The sequence below is a fragment of the Colobus angolensis genome, unplaced genomic scaffold, assembly GCF_000951035.1.
Source record: "Colobus angolensis palliatus isolate OR3802 unplaced genomic scaffold, Cang.pa_1.0 Scaffold203, whole genome shotgun sequence".
Taxonomy (NCBI): Eukaryota; Metazoa; Chordata; class Mammalia; order Primates; family Cercopithecidae; genus Colobus; species Colobus angolensis.
The window spans coordinates 1736341-1761403 of NW_012115189.1; the positions used below are offsets into that span (position 1 = coordinate 1736341).

General features: G+C 39.0%; 2 protein-coding genes across 5 annotated transcripts in view; one reads left to right on the forward strand and one right to left on the reverse strand.

Moving 5' to 3' along the window:
- The window catches only part of RARS2 (arginyl-tRNA synthetase 2, mitochondrial), a 74149-nt gene extending 68332 nt beyond the window's left edge, over positions 1-5817 (reverse strand). Inside the window, exon 1 of the mRNA XM_011941951.1 lies at positions 5716-5817. Within this exon, the coding sequence (XP_011797341.1) occupies positions 5716-5751 (36 nt within the window). The 5' untranslated portion in view covers positions 5752-5817. The remainder of the gene's footprint in view (positions 1-5715) is intronic.
- The window catches only part of ORC3 (origin recognition complex, subunit 3), a 73829-nt gene continuing 54577 nt past the window's right edge, over positions 5812-25063 (forward strand). For 3 of the 4 annotated variants that reach the window (XM_011941896.1, XM_011941894.1, XM_011941895.1), the window contains exons 1-7: positions 5812-5985; positions 10120-10174; positions 16873-16970; positions 18468-18612; positions 20996-21100; positions 22724-22875; positions 24230-24363. In XM_011941896.1, coding sequence (XP_011797286.1) covers positions 5962-5985; positions 10120-10174; positions 16873-16970; positions 18468-18612; positions 20996-21100; positions 22724-22875; positions 24230-24363 — 713 coding nt within the window. In that variant the 5' untranslated portion in view covers positions 5812-5961. The remainder of the gene's footprint in view (positions 5986-10119; positions 10175-16872; positions 16971-18467; positions 18613-20995; positions 21101-22723; positions 22876-24229; positions 24364-25063) is intronic. The other variant, XM_011941897.1, reaches the window with a different exon arrangement.

The window sequence follows — 25063 nt, forward strand, 5'->3', positions numbered from 1 at the left end:
ACCTAAGATCAGAGATTCTAATATGTAATATAAGAATGACTAATACGTATTGAGTGCTTACAATGTACTAAGCACAATTCTAAACTTTAGATTTAGGAATCTAATATCAGAGATTCTAATATAATAGAATCTTTGGCTGCAGAGCATTCACTAGGAAAGCACACCAATCAATTAGCTTGTCAGCAGTCCTCAACCATTTATTTCTCTGATACAGCAGCAAATATGATTCCTACCTCTAGTACTCAGATAACTGAGCACAAAGTCAAAAAATATCCTGTATGGCTCTAGATAGGTACTAAATTCAGACTGGAGCTAAACTTGCCAGGTTCAGTATCAAAATCCATGATAACTGCATAAAAACCTAGTTAATGAAAAAGGGATCCATATCTTTTTTTTTTTTTTGCTCCCTTCAGGTAGGCCTGTTTCACCTGGCATTGGGCTTCATCTAGGACTAGCACAAGTGACATTCAGGTGGCAAAACTGACATCATCTTATGAAAATTAGCTCTGCATTTGTATCCACATTAACATAATCTATAGGCCATGAGTCTAAAAAGGCAATTACCCCAGTTGTTCCTCACTTCTGATTCTCCAACACTACCAAGTCAGGCACTGTAGGTTTGCCACCAAGAGCCAGTGCAGAAGCCCTCCCACAAGTGCAGAAATTTTCCTCCGAACAGGTCTGCATTAGTTTCAAGACACAAACAAGAAGCAAACAAAGCATTAAAACTTTGGGGCTTAGAAGAGAATATCCCAAACAATTTGGAAGGCAAATTATGATTATAATAAAATAAATTTAGCATGGTTCTTTTTTAAAATTAAGTTCTGGGGTCCATGTGCAGGATGTGCAGGTTACATAGATAAACGTGTGCCATGGTGGTTTGCTGCACCTATCAACCCATCACCTAGGTATTAAGCACCACATGCATTAGCTATTTTTCCTAATGCTCTCCCTCTTCCCACCCTACCCCCAACAAGCCCTGGTGTGTATTGTTCCCCTCCCCATGGTCATGTGTTCTCATTGTTCAGCTCACATTTACAAGCGACAATGTGCAGTGTTTGGGTTTCTGTTCCTGCATTAGTTTGCTGAGAATAATGGTTTCTGGGTCCATTCATGTCCCTGCAAAAGACTTTATCTCGTTCCTTTTTACAGTTGCATAGTATTCCATGGTGTATATGTACCAACCACATTTTCTTTATCTAGTCTATCACTGATGGGCATTTGGGTTGATTCCACGTCTCTGCTATTGTGAACAGTGCTGCAGTGAACATCTACGTGCATGTATATTTGCAGTAGAATGATTTATATTCCTTTGGGTATATACCCAGCAATGGAATTGCTGGGCCAAATGGTATTTCTGGTACTAGATCTTTAAGGAATCGTCACACCATTTTCCACAATGGCTGAACTACTTTACATTTCCACCAACAGTATAAAAGCGCTCCTATTTCTCCACAATCTCACCAGCATCTGTTGTTTCTTGACTTTTTAACGATCGCCATTCTGACTGGCATGAGATAGTATTTCATTGTGGTTTTGATTTACATTTCTCTAATGATCAGTGATGTTGAGCTTTTTTTCAAATGTTTGTGGCCGCATAAATGTCTTCTTCTGAGAAGTGCCTGTTCATGTCCTTTGCTAACTTTTTTTTTTTTTTTTTTTGAGACGGAGTCTCGGTCCGTCGCCCGGGCTGGAGTGCAGTGGCCGGATCTCAGCTCACTGCAAGCTCCGCCTCCCAGGTTCACGCCATTCTCCTGCCTCAGCCTCCCGAGTAGCTGGGACTACAGGCGCCTGCCACCTCGCCCGGCTAGTTTTTCGTATTTTTTAGTAGAGACAGGGTTTCACAGCGTTAGCCAGGATGGTCTCGATCTCCTGACCTCGTGATCCGCCCGCCTCGGCCTCCCAAAGTGCTGGGATTACAGGCTTGAGCCACCGCGCCCAGCCTGCTAACTTTTTAATGGGGTTGTTTTGTTTAAGTTCCTTGTAGGTTCTGGGTATTAGACCTTTGTCGGATAGATTGCAAAAATTTTCTGCTACCCTGTAGGTTGCCTGTTTGCTCTGATGATAGTGTTTTGTTTTGTTTGTTTCTGCTGTAGTATGGTTATGATACAACTTGTGGTTCTAAGCAGAATGGAATGCTGGTGGGTCTGTGAGAATAGATTAGAAGCAAAGCACAGTACAAACCTAGATAATTCAGTCAGTCCTGCTGTTTACCCTAATGTGGCTGAATATCTTCCCAACATACATATTGCACCTCAGGACTAAATGACAACAACTGGACAACTAGTTTAATTGCTTCTTGAGGCCACACCTGAAATTTGATAATAAACTCATCAGCAGAGTCAAGAAAGCTGGTCTTCCTGCTCACCATTAGCAGGGTGGCTCCTCTATCAAGCTACGTAGATGTAAGTTAATAAGGAGAGCGTAAAGCTACTTAAAATGTACCAGGTTACATGAAACTAAATGCAATTTGTGATCCCTTATGGGAAAAAAAATCAACAAGACTGGAACATGGACTATAAGTTAAAGCATTTTATCAACATTATATGAATCTAATAACTGTACTGTGGTCATGTAAAACAAGCCTTGTTCTTAGGAAATAAACAATTATATATTAAGAGGTAAAGGAGCATTACGTATGAAACCTACTCTCAAATGACACAGGAAAAAATTATATAGAATGATGAAGCAAATGTGGCAAAATGTTAATAGCTGCTGAATCTAGATAAAGAGGATATGGAGTTCTTTGTACTATTATCACAACTTTTTGTAAGTCTGAAATTATTTCAAAATTAAAAGTACACAAAATTAAAATGAACTAGCTAGGCCAGGCCTGGTGGCTCATGCCTGTAATCCCAGCACTTTGGGAGGCCAAGGCGGACAGACCACCTGAGGTCAGGAGTTTGAGGCCAGCCTGACCAAAATGGACAAACCCCATCTCTACTAAAAATACAAAATTAGCCACTCTCAAGTGATCCACCTGTCTCAGTCTCCCCAAGTGCTGGGGTTATAGGCATGAGCCACCACACCCAGCTCCTAATCTGAAAATCTGAAAGTCTCCAATGAACATTTCCTTTGAGTATCACGTCCACACTCAAAAAGTTTCAATTTTGGAGCATTTCAGATTTCCGGCTTTGGGATGCTCAAACTGTACTGAACATTTTTTTTCTTTGCTCTTTTCTCCCTATGTCCTAATGTATTGAAAATATTCTTATTTATCCTCAAGTTTCAGATCATTCCCCAATAACTCTATATTCAGAGAAACATACATATCTGCATAATTTACACTGCTGCATAAATCCATTAGATTCTGTTCAATGATTGGATTATGCTTCTTGCTTTCACAAACAGCACAGTATATAGGAAAGATATAATTTTAAAGTTAGATTTCTGTTGATAAACCAACTCTACAATTTATTGATGATGTGGCTTTGGGTAGGTTATTTAATCTCTGTGGATCTCAACTCACTCAATTATATAAGGTTAATACTTCTATATCATAGGGCTTCCATGAGCTTAAATGTGAATGTGTAGTAATTAGCACAAATATATACCTGATATATTAGTTCTTGTTTCTCCAAATACCTTTTTTTTTTTTTTTGAGACAGGGTCTCACTTTGTTCCCCAGGCTAGAGTGCAGTGGTGCAATCAAAGCTTGCTGTTTCAGCCACCTGGGCCCAAATGATCCTCCCACCTCAGCTTCCCAAGGAGCCTGGACCACAGGCATGTGCCGCTACACCTAAGTTTCATTTTTTATTTTTTGTAGAGGCGGGGGTCTCCCTATGTTGTCCAGGCTGGTCTCGAATGTCCCGGCTCAAGGGAGCCTCCCACCTCGGCCTCTCAAAGTGCTGGGATTACAAGTGTGAGCCACATGCCTGGCCCAATTTACATTCTTTACAAAGAACACAGCCTTTGCAAAACTAAACACAATTTGTTTCTCATCATGGCACTACCTTGATCTAAGGGCTAAGAATGGAAACCATCTACCCTTACACATAGCTTATATACTAAGGTCCAAAACTACCTGCCATGATATGGTTTACTGTCTACATTAACATGAATTTATTATTTCTTTGTCTTCATTGGCATAACTTTACTGTTCTAGAAGACTTCTGCCCAAATAACTTAATCATTCATTATAAGAACTTCATGATAAATCTATTAGCTTTTCACGATTTACTTTTATTTTTTGTTTACAGGGTCTCACTCTGTGGCCCCCCTGGAGTACAGTGGCACAATCACAGCTCGCTGTAGCCTCAAACTCATGGGGCCGTCCAAGTGATCCTCCAGACTCAGCCTTTCAAGCAGCTAGGACTACAGAGGTGCACCATCAGGTCTGGCTACTTTTTAAAACAAATTTTTGTTGATATGGGGTCTCCCTATGTTGTCCACGCTGGTCTCAAACTCCTGGGTTCAAGCCATCCTCCCACCTCGGCCTCCCGAAGTGCTGGGATTATAGGCAGCTGAGCCACATGCCAGGTCTATTAGTTCTTCCAATTTAGAAAACCTCAACAGTTTATGCCTTAAGGCTCCTTGCACTCTTTGCTTTTGCTACCAATCTTAAACTGCTGTATCAGATCAGTTTCCAATCCTAATCAAGCCATCTTCCTCCAACATCCTCCTACTCTCTGCCTCTGAAAGACCAGCCTTAAGCCATACCCATCAGTAAAATCTGACCTTGCTTTCCCAGTTTAATACACTACCAAAGCTCTAAGCAGTGTTCTTTCTTATCCCAGTAAGCAATAAATTCAGCTGTCTTAACAAAATGTCATGTTGGTGATATTTGGCGAATTATCACTGGACAGGGCAGTATATCTATAAGCATAAAGACAAGGCAGAGGGATTTCCCCACAAATGTCTGGAAACACTGTAAAACTGAGCTAAGATAAATTATACATCAGGCTAATTACATCCACTAATACATCCATTAATCAGAAGGAAATGGGTTAGTCGAGACCACAATAAAAGTTTCCTTCCAAGGGTGGCCAGTGAGTCCTAAAAAGTTCTTTTTGATGAATTACACGTCTATACTGCAATTTTGCCCAACGCAGTGGCTCATGCCTGTAATCCTAGCTCTTAGGGAAGCAGAGGAGAGAGGACAGTTTGAGCCCAGGAGTTTGAGGACTGCCTGGGCAAGATGGCGAGACTCCGTTCTCCATAAAAAGGAAAAACAAAACAAAGCAAGTATATTGCAATTTTGTAAGCCCTTCCTCACAACAGAGGTGTTCAAATATGACCCTGAACCAAGAAAAACTGAGTCTCAGATAGCTCATATATCTTTGGGAATTACCAAAAATAATTCTAGGGTTTACTACCTAAGTGACTGCAAGAGAAATAAGCAGTTTTAAAATGAGTTACTTCTGAAGAACAATCCACATCCATCATTAATGTCACTAAAGTGTAAAGAACACTAACTTCTATGGGGTCTAATCATGGTCTAATGACTTTCCACCCAGGTAAAGCATACTAAGCTGTGGGGTGGGAAGGAGTGAAGCACCAGGTACCTTTCAAAGTTTACTTTTCACCAAGACAAATTGATCCCAGCCCACCCTCCACAGGACTTCTGGAGCCCTACCAGCTCCAGAGAAGGGGGAGGAGGTGGTAGAATTCCGTGGGACCCACCCTCCAGCTGACTGAGGACTGGCCTGCAGCGGTGAAAAGCCTTTGGGGTCCCTAGCTCCGCATGGACTCCCCTGCGCGCTCCGGGATCCATACCTGGCAAGCTATAGCCCTGCGAAAGCCGCACGCCATGTCCGCTTTTAGGGAAGTGCGCCGCAGTCCGCCAGTCCCGGCCTCGCCCCACCTCCTTAAACGCCCCTCCCCTCGCGCCGGAAGCCCGCACCGGAGGGTGATGCCAGCCAATCAAGAAGCTGCGTGACTCGTCACTAACCTCTGCCCTGCAGGCGCGAGGGCGCGCGGGAAATCCCGAGTGCATCTGGGATCCGCAGAGCCAGTAAGACCATGGCCACGTCCTCGATGTGTAAGGTATGTGGTGGCCGACGCTCACAGTGGCTCTACCGCTGCCTCATTCCCCCTTTGAAGAAGGGATGAAGCGGAGGTTACGTAGGCCTCCGTTCCCTGGCTGGAGGGGAGGGAGAGAGCGGCGTACTGAGCTGAGGCGTCCTTGCTCCAGATCAGTTGAGGCCAACTTTGCTTGGGAGCGAGGACGCGGATCTGCCTTGTGGTGCGGCTAGGAGGATTTTTAAGTTCTGGTTGTTGGAGGTCGGATGTCCTGATGATGTGGCCCAGTCTTTCATTTTTCCCTCTCACAAATACTGTTAGCCAAGCACTCCGTTAGGTACCGAGATGCAGTGGTAAACAAAACAGATTCAGTTTCTGCAGTCAAGAAAGTAAGTAAACGTAGATAAACTGATGATCACAAATTTTAAGTGTCAGCAAGGAAAAGAGTTCTAGACAGACAACAGAAGAGTGGGAAGAACCTAATATAGGTTGCCGGGGGTTAGCGGAGGCTCTAAGTAACGCTTTGACTGAGACCTGAAAAATTAGAAGTTAGGCTAAGGATTAGGGCGAGGAGGGCAGAGAGAGCAACATGTTCTTCGGCCCAGAAGATAGAAATAAAATGGCATATTAGAGGAATTTAAAAATCATAATCAGAAAGTAGACAAAGAGTGGGAGCGTCATGAAAAATGAGAATGCAAAAGTAATGCGGATGCGGGTGTGTGTGGTGGGGGTATCTTACAGACCTCATCTTGGCTACATAGATGGCAAGAAATTGCAAAACATAGTGTAGTTGGTAAGAAGATAAACCCTAGAGTTATATTGTCCAATGTGTTAGTCACTAACCACATGTGGCTATTTAAATTTGAGTTAAAGTAAAATTAGGTAAAAATTCAGTTCCTCCGTTGCACTAGCCACATTTTAAGTGCTCAATCATCACATGTGGCTGCATCTACCATTTTAGATAGTGCAGATACATTTCTATCATTACAGAAAGTTCTGTTGGACAGCGTTGTTCCGGACCACGAAAAGTAAGACTTTTAGTTCTATTGTAAGTGCAGCGGGAAGCCCCTAAAGTTAAGCTGTCTGATAAAGCTGAAGAATGCAGATGAAGAAGCTACATTCTCCCTACGTTAAAACAATGGATTAATGAAGAAGGCTATATCATGGATCTGATATTTTATTTTGATTAAAATGGTTTATGAGAAGCAGTGCTTTTAAAGAATACATCTCAAGGAGAAAGTACAAGTCTTGGGGTTTAAGGTTACACTAGTAGAGATTTAAAAGTAGTATTTTTATTAGAATTGGTACTGGTTTTATTTCGTCCTGGTTATAATGTTCTGTAGGTTTTGAATGGTCTATCCCTTAATCCTGTTGATTGTGTAAGCACCTCTTATTTTTATGTATCTTGCAGAAAGCAAGATTTTTCAGGAAAGCGTTTTTGGTATTATAACAGAAACGTCTGTATTGGGATGAGACCTTACATGGATAAGAAGCTTTAAGAACTATTTCATGAGTTGATGGAACTGCAAGCTTTTTTTCTTTTTCTTTCTTTTTTTTTTTTTCTCTTGAGACGGAGTCTCGCTCTGTTACCAGGCTGGAGTGCAGTGGCGTGATCTCAGCTCACTGCAACCTCCACCTCCCCGGTTCAAGCGATTCTCCCACCTCGGCCTCCCGAGTAGCTGGGATTACAGACATGCGCCACCACATCCAGCTAGTTTTGTATTTTTAGTAGAGACAGGGTTTCACCATGTTGGCCAGGCAGGTCTCGAACTCCAGACCTCAAGTGATCCCCCGGCCTCAGCCTCCCAAAGTGCTAGGACTACAGGCGTGAGCCATCATGCCCGGCTCTTAAACGTTCAAAACATTTTAATGTCTGTTTCCTCATGAAATTTTCTGGCTGTTGGCCTTCCTCTATCTCAAACACCATCACTTGACCAGCAGTTCCAAATGGTTAACCATGTTACTACCACTGCCCTATATTAAGATCCTTTCTGGTCGCTCCTCATACCGTGTTCCTTTGAAGCTCCTTTCTTCTTTACTGAATTGCAGGTGGATTTGGAAAGAAGGCAAGGACAGGTTTGTCATGGTACCACGTGATTTTTCTAAATATGTATGTTATTTCACAAACTTCTGCTAGTTGCAGATATTAGAATATAAGGCACAGGGCTGTGTGTGGTGGCTCATGCCTGTAATCCCAACACTTTGGGAGGCCGAGGTGGGTGGATCATCTGAGGTCAGGAGTTCGAGACCAACCTGACCAACATGGTGAAACCCCATTTCTACTAAAATACAAAATTAGCCTGGCATGTTGGTGGGCGCCTGTAATCCCAGCCTTTCAGGAGGCTGAGGCAGGAGAATCGTCTGAACCCTAGAGGTAAAGGTTGTAGTGAGCCGAGATTGTGCCATTGCACTCTAGCCTGGGCAGCAGAGGGAGACTGTCTTAAAAAAAAAGAGTCTAATGCACAAGTCTTAATTTGGAACATGTAATCCAAATGACTACTTTATATTTTCACAGCTGTCTTTAACACTATCCTGAGACAACTTTGCCTAGGTATTGTTCTTTCATTATGTCTTTTATTTTCCATAGATATAGAAATCTTTAAGAAGTTGTCCATCAGGCCAGGTACAGTGGCTCATGCCTCTAATCCCAGCACTTTGGGAGGCCGAGGTGGGTGGATCACGAGATCAGGAGTTAGAGACCAGCCTGGCCAACATAGTGAAACCCTGTCTCTAATAAAAATACAAAAAAATTAGCCAGGTGTGGTGGCAGGCACCTGTAATCCCAGCTACTCGGGAGGCTGAGGCAGGAGAATGGCTTGAACACAGGAAGTGAAGGTTGCAGCGAGCCGAGATCGCACCATTGCACTCCAGCCTGGGTGACAGAGCGTGACTCTGTCTCAAAAAAAAAAAAAAAAAAAGAAGCTATCCATCATGCATAACTTTAGAATTTAGAATTGGTAAAATAGACTAGGACCAGTAACTTGGGGGCAGTCTACCACTAGTCAAATAATAGTATGAAACTAAACATAGCTGGGAAATTACCAAGACAATTACTTGGCAAGCATTTATTCATTCCATATACTGATTGCCTAATATATATGTTAGCACTATTCCAAACATTGGAAAAACAGTTATAAATAAAATACAGTTTGTGCTTGAAGGCGAAGGCGCTCACAGTCTACTCAGGGAGACACACCCCTAAACAACTATGATATACAATTAAAGTGACTTAAAACAATGCAAAATAAAGGTGTTCAAGTACTGTGAGATCTCGAGGAAAGGAGAATTTCTGTAGTGAGAATTGTGAAAGGTTTCCCAAAGGAGATGAGTGTTGAGACAAACTTTAATGGATAAATGAGTAGGCATTTATCAGATGAAGAAAAGTACATAGAGTGAAACAGCTGCAATTATCTATTTCCTACTAAGGTTGTAGATACTTCGAGTTTAAATAAGTTTTAGGTTGGGAGAACATCACTATTTTCAACCTTTTTGATCTTCATTTTTATTTATTATTTTTTTGAGACAGAGCTTCGCTCTTTGTCACCCAGGCTGGAGTGCAGTGGCACGATCTCAGCCCACTGCAACCTCCACCTCCGGGTTCAAGCGATTCTCCTGTCTGAGCCTCCTGAGGAACTGGGATTACAGGCTCCTGCTACCACGACTGGCTAATTTTTGCATTTTTAGTAGAGACAGGATTTCACCATGTTGGCCAGGCTGGTCTCAAACTCCTGACCTCATGGTCCACATGCCTTGGCCTCCCAAAGTGTTGGGATTACAGGCATGAGCCACTGTGCCCAGCCAATTTTAATGTATAGTATTAATTCCTTTAAGTTTATGAAAATGGAACCTTCCTGGGCTTAAATTTAATCAGCTTTTATTTTCTTTGTCTACCTCCTAGATCAGGTGTCAAAGAGCAAAATAAAAAATGGGCATCTCATGGGAGGGAGGGGAGAGCGTGGATAGTCCCCCTTGTTGTTTTAGAATTTTCCTTCTATAGGTCAGAGAGAAGTGATGTGATTTCTTAGAATCTGAAAGAAATGTGTTCTCTCCCCTGCCATCTTTTTTTTAAAAAAGTGCTTACTCATAAAATATTTGGTTAATCGGATTTCTCTGCTCCTTGCTACTTTAACTTTATGCTTTTTGTCTTTCTTTTTATAGGGCTGCTTTGTTTTTAAGCCAGACTCCAAAAAGAGAAAGATCTCTGTGCCAATAGGTAAGGTGTCTGAATGTTAAATGTTTTATTCCCTACCTTCTTAAACTATTAAGAACTAACCCTAATTGAATTTAGTAATTCTCTTATCTGAGCTTGGCTTACTTGCCATGTTGAGGTAGCGTTTATGTTCCAAGGCATTGGTCAAAGAGATAAGAGGACACCCCAGGGCTCTAATTGAAAAGAGAATCCAATTAGATCTTCCAAAGGTAAGTTGGAAGCAAATTTCCTTCAAAGGATATGCTGCCATTCTTTACAAGAGATTGTCTTTTTGATTACTTCTCTGCCATTGTTTTTTTATCTTCAACTTTAGAAATGAAAGTGAGTTTCTGCTAGAGAAACATTTTGATTCTTGATGAAGTAATCAAAACAATAAAGGCTGACTGGCAACGCAGGTGTCTAACAATGGAGGAAATGTTATATAGAAAATAAAATGATAATTGGTAACATAAGGAAAACCTAAGAAATAAAATGACTACAAATTTGTATATATTTTCTAATGAAAATTGTATAAAAATTATTTTTGTGTTAAAATACAATATTCATAGGGAGACTTAAATATGCTTAAGTCATCGGCCAGGCATGGTGGCATCTCTTGGAAGCACAGGGGTCCCACACAGTTCTCAATCACTCTCAACTAAAACAAATTTGTTCAATTATTGGGTTTTAATCACTCATAGACACACATACTCGTGTTATTAAGGGAGTAGATTTTTATCACTCTGACATACGCATACTCACACACTCATATACCCATGTGGGTAAGAGAGGAAAGACATTTCTTTGGTTTTGTTTATTTATTTATTTTAGAGACAGGATCTCAGTCTGTCACCCAGGCTTCAGTTCAGTGGCCTGATCATAGCTCACTGCAGCCTTGAAAAATCCTGGGCTTAAATGATCCTCCCATCTCAGCCTCCTAAGTACCTGGGACTATAGGCATGCACCACCATGCCTGGCTAATTATTTTTTAAAATTTTTTGTAGAGACAGGGTCTCACTTTGTTGCTCAGATTGGTCTTGAACTCCTGGGCTCAAGTGATCCTCCCGCCTCAGCCCTCAAAGTGCTGGGATTACAGGCGGGAGCCACTGTGCCCAGCCTAATTTGTTTGTTTGTTTTTATTTGGGTTTTTTTGAGACAGAGTCTAACTCTCTGATCTCAGTGTGATCTCAGCACAATCTCAGCTCACTGCAACCTCCACTTCCCGGGTTCAAGCGATTCTCCTGTCTCAGTCTCCCGAGTAGCTGGGACTACAGGCATGCGCCACAATGCCTGGCTAATTTTTGTATTTTTTAGTAGAGACAGGGTTTCACTGTGTTGGCCAGGCTGATCTCAAACTCCTGACCTTGTGATCTGCCTTCCAACGTGCTAGGATTACAGGTGTGAGTCACTGAGCTTGGCTGTTTTTTTTTTTTTTTTTTTTAAGGCAAAAACAACACAGGTTGTCTTAAAGTCCCAGTGGTTTCCTGGGATGAAGTAGGGGGAATTAACTGCAAAAGGGCAAGAGGGAACTTTCTGGAGTGATGGAAATGTTCTCTGTTGAAAGAGTGGTTATGTAAGTATGTACTTGGGTCAAACTGTTAAAATGGTTGTGTTATTTTTAAATTATACCTCAATAAAATTAAGTTAATGAAAAAGATACTGTCTTCGCTTTTTTCATTTATGTCCTGATACCTGTTTAGTGATCAAATTAAGAAGACTTCTTCAATCAAATCCAGTATTACTATCAGAAAGTATTGTACTGGTTCACAGTCATAGCTTCACATTAGAATCATTTGGGGAACTTTGAAAAAGTCTTATTTTAATATAACTATAGATGCACATATAATTACATGTAAGTACCCTTTGACCAGTTATCCCCAGTGGTAGTATCTTACATAACTCTAGTACAGTGTCACAATTAAGAAACTGATATTAATACAATCTACTGACCTTATTCAATTCCAACTTGTGGGACTTTGAAAAAATACAGGTTGAGAGTTCCTTATCCCAAATCTTGGGACCAGAAGTGTTTAGGTTATTGGAAGTTTTTCATGTTTTGAAATATATGCCTGTATATAATGAGATAATCTTGGGAATGAGACCCAAGTCTAAAAATAAAATTCATTCATGTTTCCTATACACCTTAAACACATAGCCTGAAGCGAATTTTACATAATATTTTAAATACTATTATACATGAAACAAAGTTTTGGCTGTGTTTTGACTGCAGCCTGTCACTTGAGGTCAGATACAGAATTTTTCCACTTGTGGCATCATGTTGGTACTCAAAAAGTTTCAGATTTGGGAGGGTTTCAGATTTTTGGACTAGAGATGCTCAACCTGTGCCAATGCTCAGACCCTAATTCAGATCAATTGAATTAGAATCTCAAGAGTGGAGCCTAAGTGTTAGAATTTTTCAAAAGTTCCCCATGGGGTTATTGAGTATTTACATTCAATATTCAGCACTGTGAAAATTAATTCCAGTGGAAAAATTATGATATGGAATTAGGCATACCCATGTACTAGTTTTGAGTTGAAAAAAGAAAAAGTGAACTATGCCATTGTTTGACTAAGGAAATAAATGGATAACTTTAATATATATAATAGGATTTTTTAAAAGTAATTATATGTATATATATATATATACACACACACACACTTTTTTTTAAAAATAGAGATGGGATCTTACTATGTTGCCCAGGCTGGTCTTGAATTCCTGAGTTCAAGTGATCCTCCCACCTTGGCCTCCCAGAGTGCTGGAATTATAGGCGTGAGCCACCATGCCTGGCCACACATTTCTTTAATGTTGCAGATTGCTTAACTTACTAGAAAAAGGTCAGAGAAAATTCAAGACTTGTTCCCCCATTATCATTAGGGACACGTAGCATGTGGTGACATCTAATATCATCAGCAATGTAATTGTAACTAATACAGTTGTTAATATTTCTTGGGTGTTTACAGTGTGCCATACTGTTTTGTTTTGTTTTCTTTTTTGAGACAAGACCTTACTCTGTCACCCAGGCTGGAGTTCAGTGGCCCAATCATAGCTCACTGCAACCTTGAGTTCCTGGGCTCAGGGAATCCTCCTGCCTTAGCCTCAGTTAGGAGTACAGGCTCATGTCACCTTGCCTGCTAATTTATTTATTTATTTATTTTTAAGGCAAGATCTCACTTTGTTGCCCAGGCTGGTCTCAAATCCTGAGCTCAAGCAGTCTACTTGCCTTGGCCTCCCAAAGCACTGGGATTACAGGCCCAGACTGTCTCAATTATTTTATATGTGTTAATTTGTTTAATCCCCTCAGCAGATTATAAGGAATGTATTATCGCCATTGAAATATATAAGGATACTTAGACATATAACTTTCCCAATGTTATAATGTTAGTAAATGATAGAGCTATGATTTGAGCCCAACCTGTCTAATTCCAGAGCTCATGATTTAACTGTAACTTAATACTGCCTCTCATTGTATGAGGCCAAGTTTCTACTTAGAACTTTTTGTATTGAATTTAAGCTATGACTTATTAGGACTGGTTTATAGTGTTTAGTACTAGTAAACCTGATGTGTATAATTGTATGATTTGAACTTTGCTTTAGAAGTTCATTAGGCTTTTTTTTTTTTTTTCATTATGTGGCTCTGAGACCAACAGATAGTGTTATAATATGAAAATCTTTGAGGAATTGATCCTGATTGTAAGGCAGATGGAGCAGGAATGAGGGAATCATACCCAAACTTTAGCACTTGCCTTCACTGGCTTCAGTTATTGAAACAGATTGCCTGAAGAAGTAAGAAGATGCTCTACATTTTGCCCACCATCTGTCCCCTGACTGAAGACACTCGGGCACGTAATTAAGACCGGTAACCCTCTCTCCTCAGTATTCTGTGGATGACTGCATAGCCAGCAAAACAACTGGGTAGGAACTGGAGAGAGGGAGACTGGCAGCAGCACTGGCACTGTAGGAGATACTCACGCTGAAGTATATATAGCACTGTGACTAGGAGCCAAGGCAAGTAGACCTGGCAACAGTGAGGGCTTATATTCTTCAGTGTAGTTTTTATATTTACCTACCTGCTCTGTAACAGACTGAGAGAAATCATGGTAACAGTTTAAAGTATCCTACTGCTGTGTTTCCCAGTTTCTAAGAGGTTTTTCATGTGTATTTTGATGTGGCATTATTCTGCACATAAAAATTGTGTCTTGATTTGCCACTTTCATGTTACAGTATGATTTTACCTATTAATGTAAAGTGACTATCTTTGTTCTTTTTAAAGCTTCCTTGTTCTGCTTTGTCTCTTATTTATTTATTTAGAGACAGGGTTTCGCTCTGTCGCCCAGGCTGGAGTGTAGTGGCGCAATTTCGGCTCACTGTAACCTCTGCCTCCCAGGTTCAGGTGATTCTTCTGTGTCAGCCTCTCGAGTAGCTGGGACTACAGGTGCACGCCACCATACCTGGCTAATTTTAGTATTTTTAGCAGGGACGGGGTTTCACTATGTTAGCCAGGCTGGTGTCGAACTCCTGAGCTTGTAAACTGCCCACCTTGGCCTCCTAAAGTGCTGGGATTACAGGCATATGCCACCGTGCTGGCCTGCTTTGTCTCTTAATAATTGTGTCTTCTGGCTGGGTGGGGTAATGCATACCTGTGATCCCAGCACTTTGGGAGGCCAAGGCAGGTGGATCACTTGAGGTCAGGTGTTCAAGACCAGCCTGGCCAAGGTGGTGAAACCCTGTCTCTGCTAAAAATACAATAATTAGCCAGACATGGCCCTGTGCGCCTGTAGTCCCAGCTGCTCTGGAGGCTGAGGCAGGAGAATCACCTGGACGTGGGAGGTGGAGGTTGCAGTAAGCTGAGATCTCACCACTGCACTCCAATCTGGGCAACAGAGGGAGACCCTGTCTCAAATAATAGTAATAATAATAATAGTGTCTCCTTGCTTTCTTTTTTTGTTGGCATTTTAATTCTATAACCTTGTCTGCCACTTTACCATACGATGACTTCAATGTATTCTAAGGCTTTTGATAAAAATCAATAGTTGCTAAAAATTCTGAGTTAACCGTGATTAGGAAAGTAGTTCCTTAAAATTAAGTGAATTTCTATTCAAAACTCTCAGTTAACATTAAAACTTGGTGGTAGAATTTTAGCAGCAGAAATTTAGCATCATGAACACTCCAGTTGTTACAATAAAATACAGAGCAGTAAACAACAAGAAACATGAGGGAAAGTAGAAAACTATAAGGAATCTAAAATATTTGATTAAAAGAAGAGACCTATGATACAGGGGTTGGGGATTTTTTAACTTATTAAAGATGTTATTTTTCCCCAAATCAATCTGAATTTTATTTTATCTAGTCAAATACCAATACAACTAGTTTTGAGAAGTGACTGGATTACTGTAAAATTAATTTGAAGAAATGGCTTAAATTTTTTTGAAAAAGAATAATGATGTTTGGGGGCAGTGGGAGGAAGACCTGAATGTATTTGATACTCAAATGTACAACATACAAAGCCATAATAGTTTAAACGGTTCAGGACTGGTAGGGGAATAGGGCTGGATTCAGTAGAACAAAATAAAAAGTTCAAAAATAGTTCAAAGTATAAATAAGTATTTAGACTATAAGGGCATGCCAAATCAGTGGGAGAAGAATGGATTATACAATAAATGAGGGTTTTTCAAACCAAATGTCATAATCCATGTGTGAGTTATGAAATCAATTTAGTGGACTATGATTATACTTATATAAAACAGGAAAGAAAACATTTGCTATTATGTAATAAGGGTGAGTGTGGTTTTTTGTGACTTTAGTTTTTGTTCATGTGTATTGTGTTAGGTTATGATGTAAAATGTATTCCTTAATGTGGATCATAGTTTGAGAAGTTTGAAAGCCAGGCAATAAATAGTATTTTCACAAATAGCTAACCATTTGGAGAAAACATTCAAAAAGGATATAAAAATATACAGACAGAATAAATGAAAGACTGGACCAAACTATGTCAGTGGAACAAAAATATAAGAATAGTAGTAGTAAGTCATTCAGTAGAGTTCAAAGCAAATTATGAAGCAAAGCATACGAGGTTGTAGAATAACAGCAAATAATGAAAACATTATTAAATGTATATAACTCAAAGCAAAAAAATCACTTAATAAAAACTGTTAGAAATTCAAAAGCAAATGATAGAAATACAGTAGAAAGATTGAAATTTTTAATCTTAAATATACAATTAATATGGTAAAAATAAAAGATTATAAATAAAATGAAATACAGAGGATATTGAATGTTATCTGTCCCCAAATATATATATTTTTGATGAATATAAAAAAAAAATTAAGGCCAGGTGCAGTGGCTCACACCTGTAATCCTGGTACTTTGGGAGGCCAAGGCAGGCAGATCACTTGAGGTCAGGAGTTTGAGACCAGCCTGGCCAACATGGTGAAACCCCATCTCTACTAAAAATACAAAATTAACTGGGCATGGTGGCACGCGCCTGTAGTCACAGCTGCTCGGGAGGCTGAGGCAGGAGAGAATCACTTGAACCCAGGAGGCGGAGGTTGCAGTGAACCAGCATCGTGCCACTGCACTCCAGCCTGGGCAACACAGTGAGATTCCGTCTTCAAAAAATGAAAAAATTCCACTTCTGTCACTTACTGTGTAACTTTGCACGTAAGATCTATAACTTATGCTATTATAGGAAAAAAGAAACTGACTTATTTCTTTCTGTTTTTAGAGGACTATTTTAACAAAGGGAAACATGAACCTGAGGACAGTAAGCTTCGATTCGAAACTTATCAGTTGATATGGCAGCAGATGAAATCTGAAAATGAGGTGAATACTTTTTTTTAATAACTTTTCTGTAACACCCTAAGTCTCATTTTTGTTACCTCTCATCTTTCTTTCCACCAGTTTACAAGAGTATTGATGAAATATAGGAAGTATTGGTCAAGCATAACCTGTGTATCCTTAAAAAAACAACCATAATCCAGCCTGGGCAAGTTGGTGAAACCCTGTCTCTACGAAATCTGCAAAAACTAGCCAGGCATGGTGGTGTGCACGTGTAATTCCACTACTCAGGAGCCTAAGTTGGGAGGATCACTTAAGCCTGGGAGGTGGAGGTTGTAGTGAGCAGACATAGTACCACTGCACTCCAGGCTGGGCAACAGAGAGAGACCTTGTCTCAAAAACAAAAACAAAAAATCATATTTCTTGTGAGTGGAACAGATGTTTATGATAGCTGTTAAGGCAAGGAGCTTTCAAATGGTGACTCTCTTAAATTATCCGTTCAGGTATACAACTGTGAAATCAAGCTGTTTCTAAACTCCTTCACTTTCTCATCTTTATATTCCAGCTCTGAAAAATTTCTTCACTACAGCAAATTGGTAGCTCTAGGGCCAGTATTTTAGGCTGATGGCTTATTTTTTTTTTTTTTTTGGCCAACACAGTGTTGTAGTTTTGGTTTTAATTGCCTTTGGGAAGGTTATGTACTTTCCAGTTTATTACTGCCGTCTACCAGTCCTTACTGATTTACACCTAGTGGCTTTGCTCGTTCTTGTATTCCATGTGATCCTTCAAGGTATTTGAGTTTGTGGTTTCCAGTTTAGGCTCTCCTCATTTCTTAATCTGGATTGTCATAATGCCCTCCTAACTGGCATCCCTGACACCATTGGCCAAATTAGAAAAGACCCTCTTCAAGGCAAATGCAGCCCAATTCCAGGCAACCCCTCCAACGCTGTTGTCAGATTAAGCCTTCTTAACCCTGATCCAATTATGTCTTTACTCCACATCCCTTCAGTGGTACACCCCATAGGATAAAATCCAAACTGTTTAATGTCATATATATGAGACATTAAGTCATATATGTAAAATATATAAATATATAACATATATATAATATGTAATAATGTATATAATATAGAAATATATGTAAATATATATATATATTTTTGAGACAAGGTCTTGCTCTGTCACCCAGGCTGGAGTGCAGTGGCATGATCATAGCTTACTGTAGCCTTGACCTCCCAGACTCAAGTGACCCTCTCACCTCAGCTTCCCAAGCAGCTGGGACCACAGACGTGCACCACTACACCCAGCTAATTTGTCTTTTTATCTGTAAAAATGAGGTTTCACTATGTTGACGAGGCTTGAGAGGAAATTTTTAATGGGGGAACCCAAAGCACTAATTACTAGAGATTTAAGGAAAAAACATTTTTTAATTAGGTTCATCTTTTGATCATTTTGCATCATTGAATCCATGACAATTTTCTTCCCAAAACCAGGAAAGACATCAGATTATTATTTCTAATAAGTTTTTTATGTTCTTTGTAGCGACTACAAGAGGAATTAAATAAAAACTTGTTTGACAGTCTAATTGAATTTCTGCAAAAATCTCATTCTGCATTCCAGAAGAATTCAAGAGACTTGGCCGGTCAAATAAAACTCGGAGAAATTCCAACTGCTGCTCTTGTTCTTGGTATATATGCGTATGTTTGTTCATGCATGCATCTCTGTGTATTTTGTGTTTTTTTAATTTTTTTTTTTTATTGTTGAGAATAGTGGAAGGACCTGTTTTGATGAGCCTGTTTTGTCTCTTTTATTTATACAATTAAACCAACTATAGTTTATTTTACATATTTTCAAAAACCAATAAAAATTCCTTATATCTTTACAGATGGTCATATGTTTGTAAATTAAAAGGAATTTATCTAGCTAATGTTCTCCCCAACTTTTGGTCAGAAGGGAAAATACATTTGTTTTACTCTTTCTTTGTAGATACAATACAGGAGTATATGAGATTTGGTAATAAAGGAACTACCAGTGTTAGTAGATTTGGTTTTCAGACTTTTTTTAGTCATATCTTCAATGGAATTACTCTATGACCTTAATTTTATTTTCAATCTTAGATTTTTTCATTATATTCATATTAATTGCCTACAAGGAGGTGTTTGGATGAATTGCACATAAATTGCTTTCAAGTTGCAGGTTGTAAATTAAGTACTTAAATAGCCATCATTAATATCTCATCTTTACCAAACATTTGGATTCCAGTACAATGGAAAAACTTTCTTTGTAATGTTAGCAAATTTTCTTCATTCCCTTTGAAAACAAAGTTGAATTTATTTGGATTCCAAACATGCTCTTAATTTCTCCTTCAATTTATTCAAGATTTGTTATGCTAGTTAGCTCTGAGATAAGGAATTAATTCTCAACTTCAATATACCCACAAATAACCTCCAGGGATCATATTAAAATGTAGATTTTGGTTAATGGGTCTGAGGTGGGGCCTGAAATTTTACATTTCTGACAGGATACCAGCTGATGCCCATATTGCTAGTTTCAGGACCACACTCATAAGACTCAAGGAAATTATTTTTATGATACTGTGGACCAGCTTTACAATGCAACATCTAAAAACTCTGCCATTTGATGAAAAACTGAGGCCCAGTGATGGCCCACTTGTACCAAGCTAATGGAAAGAATGTTTTAAAATCATAGTCTGAGGAGAATATTTTTCTAGTTAAGCACATTGTTGATTATCTTGTTTGTGATAGACAAGTTCATTGTTTTATAATATAAATATAACAAATATAATGTTAGTAGTAAATAGCTTATAGTCAATCGGTGAAAGACAAGATAAACCAGTGTTTTACTGAACTTCTAAATTTGTTCAGGGATGCATTATTATAATCATAGACCATAATGCATGCTAGGAATAGTTTTGATATTTTCTATTTTCAATATCCATTTAAAAAATAGTCTGCTAATATTTTTATTCTTTGGCTCTCCTAGAAAAAAAAGTGGTTTATTATTGCTGGCATGGATGATTCTGAAATTTTTCTTTTTCTTCCAAGCAATGAAAGTTTTGCAACTGTAACTCTTAAGCAGTTTGAAAGTGACTGCTGCTGCCATCTGCCTAAGTACCAAATGACTTTCTAGAAATCACAGATGGTTATGTTAGGGAAGATACAAGTTAACAGAATTTTTTTTCCAAAGTAGTGGTAAAGTTTTCACTCAAAAATTTGATAACTGTATGCAGTGCCCTGAAACTCTGCTTTGCAGAAATGAAAACCAGGGATTCCATAAATAGCAAAAGAACCCATAGTTTTACTTTTTTGAAATTTTTACAGAGATAGGGTCTCACCACGTTTGCCAGGCCTGTCTTGAACTCCTGGCTTCAAGTGATCTTCCCAGAGTGCTGGGATTATGGGCGTGAGCTACTGCACCTGGCTAGTTTTAATTTCCCTAAAGAGCTTATTATGAATTTGACAAAGCAATGAAATTACTTCTAAGATGTTTTCAAGGGTTGGCTGGGCACGGTGACTCACGGCTGTGATCCCAGCACGTTTGGAGGCTGAGGCGGGTGGATCACTTGAGGTCAGGAGTTCGAGACCAGCCTGGCCAACATGGTGAAACCCTGTCTCGACTAAACTACAAAAATTAGCTGGTGTGGTGGCACATACCTGTAATTCCAGCTACTCAGGAGGCTGAGGCAGGAGAATCACCTGAACTTGGGAGACGAAGGATGCCGTTAGCCAAGATTGAGCTGCTGCACTCCAGCCTGGATGACAGAGCAAGATTCTGTCTCAAAAAAAAAAAAGAAGTTTTCAAGTGTACCTCCCAGTAATTTGTTTGAAAGAGGAATTGTGCAAAATATCTTTCCTGACAAATATAATGCATGGCTTTGGATAGCTATTGTTAATGGATATCTCATTTATATAGTGTATTTTCTTGGTTTCTGTCATTAATCATTTTTTTTAAATGTTTTTACTTGTGAGTGCTTGATATGTTAAATAGCTTTTGTCATTAAATTATCATTAATAAAAATGGTGATATAATATTGATGTATTATCTCATAGGTGTGAATGTCACAGATCACGATTTAACATTCAGAAGTCTAACAGAGGCCCTTCAGAATAATGTCACACCATATGTAGTCTCATTGCAAGCTAAAGATTGTCCAGGTAAAATATAAATGCCATAATAACCTTGGTGAGATATTGCAGACTTCTTTCATCCTTTTCTCTCTTTTTCAGACTTTCTTTATCCCTTTTTATTGGTGGAAAGAGTACAGTACTATGTTTTGGGCAGGGTTAGGCTTGGGGGCTCTCAGAGTGATTGTGACTATTATAGAATTCTGCCTCCTTTTGCTGTCTTTATTCTTGACCCATTTCTGCCCTATCAGCTTAACTGCCAGTAGCAGTCCAGGCATTTTGCGAGATGCATTCTTTAACCCAGTGAAATGTTTAATAAGTAGAAAGACTTAGGGCGGAAAGCTGAGAATTGGGGAATGAGGAGCTGTTGTTCATCTCAAAAGAGAGTAGACTACATGGGCTTATGTTTCAGCCATAAATCATCTTATTGTCCTGCTTTGAAAAGCCACCATGGTAAAAAATAGTCCATTGACAGAGCTAATCGTGAGCACGTGAACCCATGAAATCATAAAGAGTGTTCACACTCCTTTTCTTTTTTTTTTTTTTTTTTGAGACAAGTCTCACTGCGTTGCCTAGGCTGTACTACAGTAGCATGATCATAGCTCAGTGCAGCCCTGAACTCCTGGCCTCAAGCAATTCTCCCACCTCAGCTTCCCTGGTACCTAGGACTAGGTGCATGCCATTACACTCAGCTACACTGTGGGGTTCGTTGTTGTTTATAGAGATTGGGTCTTGCTATGTTGTCCAGACTGTTCTGGAACTCCTGGGCTCAAGCAGTCCTGCCTCGGCTTCCCACAGTGCTGGGATTACATCTTGAGTCACCATGCCTGGCCATAATGTAGTAAAATTTGTTTGGATTTAGATTGATAAAAGAGATTTATGTGCTTATATTGCTTTCATATTTATAAACTGATTGAAATTAAGTAAAAGTCCTTAAAGGCATCTTTTAAAATGGCTATATGAAAGATTTATAATCAGTAAAATAATTCATATGACACTTGATTTTTCTTAGGGACCTTGAAAACTGTTTCTTTTTCTGTGTAATTTAAATACATATTCCTAAAATTTATAGTTTGCTTGTCTACACATTTGCTTATGTGACCTTTTTATTATAGATAATATACATAAGTGGCCAGGAATAGTGGTTCACGCCTGTAATCCCAGCACTTTGGGAGGCTGAGGCAGGCAGATCATGAGGTGAGGAGTTCGAGATCAGCCTGGCCAACATGGTGAAACCCCGTCTCTACTAAAAAATACAAAAATTCGCTGGGCATGGTGGCACGTACCTGTAATCCCAGCTAGTGGGGAGGATTGAGGCAGGAGAATCGCTTGAACCCAGGAGGTGGAGGTTGCAGTGAACCGAGATCCCGCCACTGTACTCCAGCCTGGGCGACAGAGTGAGACTCCATCTCAAAAAAAAAAAAAAATTGATAATATACGTAAGCTTTGGTCTAGTCTTAGTCTGAATTAATGCAGGTACTAATGAGCATCGATAATTAATATGTTAAATGTTATATTAGCTATATCGATGGTAAGTATAAAAAAACACATTCTACCAAAAAAGAGTAATATACTGATCAAGAAGTTTCAAGAGCTTTGGTTTTATTTATAGAAGAGGTAGAGATAAGCTTTCTTACTTTTTATATTCCACAGATATGAAACATTTTTTGCAAAAGTTGGTCTCACAGTTGATGGACTGCTGTGTAGATATAAAATCCAAAGAGGAGGAAAGTGTTCAGGTCACCCAAAGAAAAACACATTATTCAATGGATTCACTTTCCAGTTGGTATATGACTGTCACACAGGTAGATATAAACTGACGATTTTCTCCCCCAAGGAAATTGATATATGATTGATATGGCTTGGAATAATATTAGACATAGTACTGTTTTGATCTAACAAGGATATGCTTCTGCAGCACTAGATATTAATTTAAAAGTAGCTATTTTTCTAATACTACTCAAATTAAAAAATTTTTTTTACTAGTATGTAGCCTAATTCCTGGTAAGTGCTTACGTTTTTACAAGGACATATTTGTGGGAGAATGTCCTCTAATGACAAAAACAGAGCATCAGGAATTGACTCTGTTGCAGGTTCCATCTCTGTGACAATAGCTATAACGTTAATATATTATCTCTTAGGTTCCTCAGTGTTTGCTTTATCTGATAGAACCATGCTGCTAGTATCCGCTGTCAACTTAGTTCAATGAAGAGTAATCATGGATTTTCTAAAATCTAATTTGTTTTATGTTTAGAGTTCTTAGGGAATCAGTGCTCTTTAAGTAAAGTATGTTCAACAAACATAAATAAAAAGAAGTTCCATTCTACCATGACAGTCTGGTGAAAAAGAATAACCTAAGTTAACACTAGGTAACTGCGTCCTAAAACCATAGTCTTAGGTTATGGTGCTATGTACCCAGACAGTATGGGGGAAAAAATACTGTGGTTACATTTTCCAATCAATGTTTTTGCTGAAATCATCATAAGTGAAGTTTCATTTTGCCTTATATAGGGACTAAACTATGTCTAATACTTAACCAGAATACCTTATTTGCTCCACAATTTTAGACTTTCCAGAAATTAAATGCTACTTTCAGTTTGTGTCAGATATCTTTTTAAAAATTGAGATTGGACCAGATGATACCTAGTATCCATTTCAGGCTTGAAATTTCACAGTGGCAGAGTAGCAAGTACTACTATTCATTATGTTTTTTTTCATTAAAAATACTAGTTCTCACCGTAAAGCAAAGCAGAATATAACTTTCTACCAATCGAAAAATCAATTTTGTAGAAAATGTTCTCTTCTTCCATGTTTTTTTCTGTCATTTCCTTAGCAGAAAATATGAATATTTCATATGAATTATAGAGTTTTGCTGAACCTTTTTCTTCTTGGTTATTATTCCCATGTCAGACACAGAAAGATTCTAGTAACCTGAGTTTCTGTTTATCATGTGGTAAGAAAAAAAACAGTGTTATTGTGAAATTTAAAGAGAGATATGTCAACATGTGGCATTATAACATTGTTTGAGTGGTAAGGCTTACCTTTAACTCTTTCTTTCTGCAATGGTTTAAAAGAAGACAGACCCAACATGTGGCATTATAACATTGTTTGAGTGGTAAGGCTTACTTTTAACTCTTTCTTTCTGCAATGGTTTAAAAGAAGACAGACCCAAAAATGCCAAGCAAAAAGAGGACTACTTCTAGCCAATGGCAGTCTCCTCCTGTTGTGGTTATCTTGAAGGATATGGAAAGCTTTGCCACAAAAGTACTACAAGACTTCATAATCATCAGCAGGTAGATGGTATATCGCCTGGCTTTTTTGAAAAATTCCCTTTTTAAGAAAGTATTACTTTTAACTTGAAAAGTATAATCTTAATTTTAATACCAACTGGATAAAAATCAAAGTATTCAAATTCTTTATAATTGAATATTCAGAGACCTCCTATCAGATTTTCCATTTGCTTTTTGAGCCAAGAATGAGAATCAAAGGCACATTTAGCCAGTTTTAAATTAACATGGTAAGACAGTGTTAAATATGGTTTATCTCACCAAGATTGACTGTCTCTTACTCACCTATTAAGTAGATAAACTACGCCAGTTGAGGTTTTTGTTTTTGTTTTTTTTCTTTTTTTTTGAGATGGAGTTTTGCTCTGTCGCCCAGGCTGGAGTGCAGTGGTATGATCTTGGCTCACCGCAACCTCCGCCTCCTGGGTTCAAGTGATTCTCCTGCCTCAGCCTTCTGAGTAGCTGGGATTACAGGTGCCCACCACCACACCTGGCTAATTTTTGTATTTTTAGTAGAAACAGAATTTCACCATGTTGCCCAGGCTGGTCTCGTACTCCTGACCTCAGGGGATCTGCCTGCCTCAGCCTCCCAAAGTGCTGGGATTACAGGAGTGAGCCACCGCGCCTGGCCAAGTTGAGATTTTTATTAGGTCTTATTTTCTGATACCCATCCATCCTTAGATGCTGTGAGTTACATACAGCTTTACTA